Here is a 6153-nt window from a genome sequence, read left to right as displayed (position 1 = left end):
TTCTAATTACACAAAACTTTAAATACATTTTTCTCTGACAGGCAAAAGTATGAGGGCTAAGATTTATTTTAAATTCATAATATGAGCAGAATAATTAGTTATTATAAGAATAATGCATGTTGTGAAGTTAGTCATAACAGCTTTAACGCATCAGATCATCAGATAATTCCTGAGATGACAGAACCAGAGCGGTCCCGACCCGCTTCAGGAGTTCAGAACAGAACCATCATGGTCATCCAGTTTCAGCAAACTGGGTCGGGTCGGAGCAGCGCTGACAGAGGTTCTGGTTCTGTCCAAGCAGCAGACTGACCCACAGAACCAGCGTCTACAACCGGTGGTTCTGATGCTCCTCTGGGAGGCAGCGGGTCCAGCAGGGGCCATCTCCGGGTTCTCTTGGGACCCCAAGGTGGTTCCGGACCAGAAGAACCGGAACCTGCCAGTCCATGGGGGACCAGAATCATGGCCCGATCGGTGCAGGCAAAGCTCTGATCCATCTACAGGTCAAAGGTCACCTGACTGCCGGATTCCTTCGGTTCAGGTGGGGAACCTTCTCGGCCCGTCTGGCCTCAGAAAACTTCCAAGCAGCACAAGGGTTCAGAACTTTCTCTGCCAACCTTTATTAAAACTCTGCTGAAAGAAACAAATATTACAGCTTCAGCGCCATGAGGAAACGAGCAGGAACACGGGAGCCGCTGGAGTCCAGATCTAAAGACTTTAAACCCAAACCACAGAGACCTGCAGAGACTTTAGGAAATCAAACGTCTTATTGGTGGAAAACAAGGAGTCTGACGTAGAGCTTGGGAGGAGGAGCTCAGGCCTGCACAGTGGTCAGCCCAAGTTTCCTCCCACCCTGTAAGCAGCTCTGGGAACCCGGCCCCCTACTCAAAGTTAAAAGTATAGTCAAAGTCCAGGGCGGTCATGTCTGAAGGGAGACCCAAGGTTTCCGGGGTGACCGCCGTCCCTGGAGGATCCGTCTCTTTGTCTGTGGCGGCCTCTTGCTCCGGATCGGGAGACTCCAGACCTTTAGCTTCTGATGGCATGGTGTCCTGGTTCCCTGCGCCCGGGTCCTGTTCGGGTTCTGGGTGACTCTGCTGCTGACGGGTCTGGTATCGGGTCTGGGGAGCGGGTCTGACGAACCGGAGCAGCAGGAGGGGTCTTCCTGCTTGTTGCTGCCTTACCTCTGGTTCTAGGACTTGGTTTGGGTTTAGGATGTGGTTCTGGAGTCATCTCTGGGTGTGAATTAGCATCCTGGTCTATCTGGGGTTCAAACTGAGGTTCTGGCTGGAACAGTGGCTCAGCTGCTGGCTCCATCGTAACGGGCTTTGTCTGTGGGCAGATCTGAGATTTACGCCCAGGACTAGTGGGTGGACTTTGACCCAATCCTTCGGTAAGAGTTGCTGCAGTCTGTTCTGAGTGAGGCGGTGGGTCAGATGGTTCAGGACCTGCAGCCTTAGCTGTTGGCACTGTGATGTCCTGAAGAGACCAGACAGAGGTGATCTGAAGGTCACCATCAGCTTGGGTTCGTGGGCTTTGAAACCCATTCTGTGGAGAAGATGGTATTGTGTTTGGAGGTTCAGTAAAGCAGGGCGACAGAGAAGGGTGTTGGGGGGCCGACTGAGGTTCGACCAGCTCCTTAGAGACCGGCTCCTTCTGACTGAGAGAGCGGTTTGGGGCTTGAGGTTCAGGTTTTTGTTGGGTTTGTTGTTGAGGTCGGGGTTCGTTGGGGGCCTGAGCAGGGTGTTCCTCTGCTGACTGGACCTTAGGTTGTGGTTGGGGGTGTTTTAGGGGTTGCGGCTCGTTTTGGAGTTGTGCTTCAATCTGAGGTTGGGATTCAGGCATTTCCTGTGTTTGGGCTCTGGGTTCATCTGGGGGCTGTGATTGGTTGTGGGTCTGAGTTGGGAATATATTTGGGGTTTGGGTTTGTTGTTGGGGCTGAGTCTTATTTTGGATTGGGACTGAAGGAGAACTTTTAGCAGCTCTAACGTGGGTTTCTGATTTGCAGAAAGAGGAAGGGCCGGCTTGGCCGAGGCTGCTGTAGAAGATGTCGAATAAGGCCTGGGCCTTGGCTGCAGCCAGGTTGCCCTGGAGCTTCTCCGACTTCTGAGGTCCCGCTAGCATGCTCTTGAAAGGAGGTGGCTTGACGAACACGGTGCGAGTCTGCTCACTTTCCGGGACGCCAGGAGCCGCCACATCAGACACAATCTTTATCAATGCTGGCTGTGAAGGCGTGGCTTTGGATGGAGCAGTGGGAGCCGGAGAAGTTGCAGCTTTAACCGCTGGTGCAGCAGGCAGAGTTTCTGAAGATGCTGTGTTTAACGACGCAGGGGAAGTTGTTGAAGGACCACTCTGGCATGTTGCAGGCTTTGACTGGACCGGAGCAGGTTTAGGGAACAGTGGCCCTTGCTGCATTTCAGGTTTTGACTCAGCTGAATCAGGCTTAGAGGTTTTCTGACGTGGTTCAGGTTTCAACATCGAAGGGGGAAGTTTAGGACCGAACTGCTCTCTTCCAGTCACCAAGGGTGCAGCAGACATCGTCCCCAACGCTCCAGCAGAGCTTACTGGAGGCCCGGGTTTGTTGTTGAACATTTGTGGGTTTGGGGGCCTGAAAGGGGCCCTGGGAAAAGGCCCTAGTGGCCCTCCATCTGCGGTTTGGGGTCTCATGTTCAGAAACGTGTTAAGGGATGCAGGTTTTCCTGCCAGGGCAGCTCTCCTCAGCGGAGCCACAGGAGCACGGAGGTTTGGCCGGATCTGTCCTCGACCAGACGCGTACCAAGGTGGAGACTTGAGCCTCGCCGGCCAGCTTCTCAGCAATCTCTTTGGCAGCGGCCACTGACTTTGACAAGCAGTCCTCTTCTTCACCTGGCTTCTCCTTTGCAGCCGCTTCTTCGTCCTTGAGGAACTCTGCTGCAACTTTCTGGGCTTCCTTTGCCAGCTGGTTCTCTTTCTTCTTCCATGTGAACTTCCCAAACGAAGTGGCGTTGCCCGCAGAGGCCGGTGCTTTGCTGGCCTCCATGGCCTGCTTGCGGAGCTTGGCCCTCATGGCCGGACTCGGCCCACAGAAGATCTTGGGCAGCTCGTAGGGTTTTGGTGGAGGTTCAGACTTCTTGACGTCTGGTTTCCCTCCTGGTGTCTCAGGCTCGGCTTTATGCTTCCCTTCATCTCGCTCTCGGTCGTGTTTAGTTCTGGAATCTGAAAATTTCTCCTGCTTGTATTTGTCCTCGGCGTATTTATTGCCGTACTTTGGATGACCGTCGTCGTCCCTGCGATGGCGGTGCCGGTACTCTTCGTCTCGACTGCTGCCTCTGTACCGGCTGTTCCTGTCTTCATTCTCTCTGCTGTTGCGTTTCTCCTCCTTTTTGCTGGGTTTATACTTTTCATCCTCATCTTTCTTGTTGTAAAACTTGTCTTCCTCCAGGCTCTTTCTGATTGCCTTCACCTTCTGCTCCTCTTCCTCTTTTTTTACTTTGATCTTTTCATCGCAGGTCTCGCCAGCCTCCTCTTCCTTCTTTTTGTCCTTTTTGTTTTTGCTCTTTTCGTCTCTGTCTTTATCGTCGTCGTCATACTTGCGTTTCCTTCCGCCTGCCTCCAAACCCAGGCCCGCCTGCCGGTCCAGGTTCCTCCTCTGCTCATACAGTGGATTCTCCAACATTTGTTTCTGGTGAAGCAAACATGAAAAACACAAAAACATGCATCAGTTCAGAACCTTTTTATTGATTAGACGAGAGGAACTGCAGGGATTTCTGATTATTTTTTAAATTTGCAGCTATGTCCTTAGATACATACTGACATGAATCCAACATAATGAAATGGTTCTTGATGACATTGTTTTGTTTGATTGATAATTTCTCAGAATGAAAAGTGTATGAACTGAGGTGTGTACCGAGTTAAGCCCAGTTCACACGACCCGAGTTTTACCCCTTAGGATGATCTCAGGACGTTCTGCATTCTCAGATTGTCGCTGGCAATAATCGGACTGATCGGGTCCAGTCGGTGGAACCGGTCCCATCTGAACTCGGACATGTTCAACATGTCGCAGCCTGTGGGGTTTAACCTGCCTGGTAGTGAGAACGCAGCTTGTTGAATGTGACGGGTAGCCAATCAGAAAGCAGGAGAGGAACAACAAACAGCCCAACGACTGGAGATCAGAGATGATAAATGGAAACAAGATTGTTTATTCAACTTCTCATGCAAAGAATATCCAGAGAAATGACGAGGACAGGAGCTGGAGCGAAGTTGCTCCTGATTCCGGTCACTTTCCAGGTGTTCATGGTTAACGTGACATAAACAGGTTATAGCAATAAGGTCATTCATTCAGTCTGGGCTGGACGCTCACAGGGTGTAATTGTAACATTGATTAATGCCTGGTTTTAAAATAAGTTAACTGGACTTGTAGCCAATATTTTGTGCATATTGTTCTCAATGGAATTGTAAACATTAAAACAGCAAATATTAACTAGAAAATTCCTGAAGAAATTTAACCGGGGACCTGCCAAAGTCTGCCCACTAACATGGACTTGCACCATTCAGTATGTTCAGTCTATAAGCTAAAATTAGCCAAAATGCTAATGTTAGCATGAATACTGTCAGTAGCATGTGGAGCATCACTAGCATGTTCTCTGTAATTTACTTACTCCATTCACTATACCAAACATGGGTACTAAGTCAGAGAAATAGTTAATACCTTATTTAAGGTAAAGGCTAATGCTAATGCTCTGTCTTGCTGTGCAAGACAGTGCCCTAACTTGAGAGGAAAAGATCATGCAAGCTAATCTTATTGCACTGCCTATGGCGCTGCATTAGCCACAGATGAATCTTAAGGCTTTATTTTGAAATTTTCAGTATGCTTGATTTTAAATGACCAATCTAATCCCATGTGTAACAGTGATGGGTTGAATCAGTTGTAAAATACCCCAATCAGTGATGTAAAAATTGTCAGGGTTTTTATTTTGAAATTTTCATTCAGCTTAATTTAAAAATGCCACACTAATCCCATGTGTAACAATGGTTGGTTAAAATCAGTTATAAAATGCCCAAAACACAAGTATTTCTGAAGGCCAGCTCCTTCCTCAGAGCTCTGCCACAGTAAAAACTACAGTGATGCGTATTTGTAGTTCTAATTTATAATTCTAAAGGCCAGCTCCTTCCTCAGAGCTCTGCCACAGTAAAAAACTACAGTGATGCGTTTTTGTAGTTCTAATTTATAATTCTAAAGGCCAGCTCTTTCCTCAGAGCTCTGCCACAGTAAAAACTACAGTGATGCGTATTTGTAGTTCTAATTTATAATTCTAAAGGCCAGCTCCTTCCTCAGAGCTCTGCCATAGTAAAAACTACAGTGATGCGTTTTTGTAGTTCTAATTTATAATTCTAAAGGCCAGCTCCTTCCTCAGAGCTCTGCCACAGTAAAAACTACAGTGATGCGTTTTTGTAGTTCTAATTTATAATTCTAAAGACCAGCTCCTTCCTCAGAGCTCTGCCACAGTAAAAACTACAGTGATGCGTTTTTGTAGTTCTAATTAGCTGCTCGGCCCTGCTGTGCTTCGTTGCTATGGTAATTAATCCTCTGCAACTGTCATGTGTGTGAGACAGAAGAATTCTATCTTTGTGAGACACCCAGTCAGTTTTGACTGAAAAAAGCGGTCCAAACAACTCCTTCCGTTCGGAAACCGTGATACGTATCGGAAAACCGTTTGAAGCGTATGAGAGGGCTATCTTTCGTCTCCGATAGTCCCGCGATTCATATCTGTACATCACTCACAGTAATAACAGCGACGAGATAAAAAATGGTGTGCGCTGAGGTCTGACATTTTTCAGAAATACATGGAAGTGATCCTGGCTGAGCGAGTCGAAATCCTGTCGCATCACTTTGCCTTGAAGCCCCTAGACAGAAAACCGTAAGCCCTAGAAAAATTTCGAAAACATTTTACCGGAGCAGGCATGCATATCTATGTCATGACCGAGTTTGATACCGATAGGGCGATATTTGTGGGCGTGACGGCGATTTCAAAATGTATTTGGGGTCAGAATCGCACTGCTTCCCACACTAACCAAACATCAGTTACAAAACTGCCCAAACTAGAGTGTAACTGAAGAAAAATTATTTTTTTTGCTACTTTATTTTTTATTCGTTTTTAAACATACTCTATACACACACAG

At 47.7% G+C, this 6153-nt stretch overlaps 1 protein-coding gene across 1 annotated transcript in view; it reads right to left on the bottom strand.

Annotated features, from left to right (window-relative positions):
• Window positions 1–601: 601 nt before the first annotated feature.
• Window positions 602–6153, bottom strand: part of LOC129355059 (zinc finger protein 318-like) — a 19655-nt gene continuing 14103 nt past the window's right edge. Inside the window, 3 exon segments of the mRNA XM_055024610.1 lie at window positions 602–1118; window positions 1120–2788; window positions 2790–3655. Coding sequence (XP_054880585.1) covers window positions 879–1118; window positions 1120–2788; window positions 2790–3655 — 2775 coding nt within the window. The 3' untranslated portion in view covers window positions 602–878.

This window comes from Poeciliopsis prolifica, unplaced genomic scaffold (genome assembly GCF_027474105.1).
Source record: "Poeciliopsis prolifica strain line A6 unplaced genomic scaffold, Auburn_PproV2 SCAFFOLD124, whole genome shotgun sequence".
Classification (NCBI taxonomy): domain Eukaryota; kingdom Metazoa; phylum Chordata; class Actinopteri; order Cyprinodontiformes; family Poeciliidae; genus Poeciliopsis; species Poeciliopsis prolifica.
This window is presented reverse-complemented; position numbering and strand designations above follow the sequence as displayed.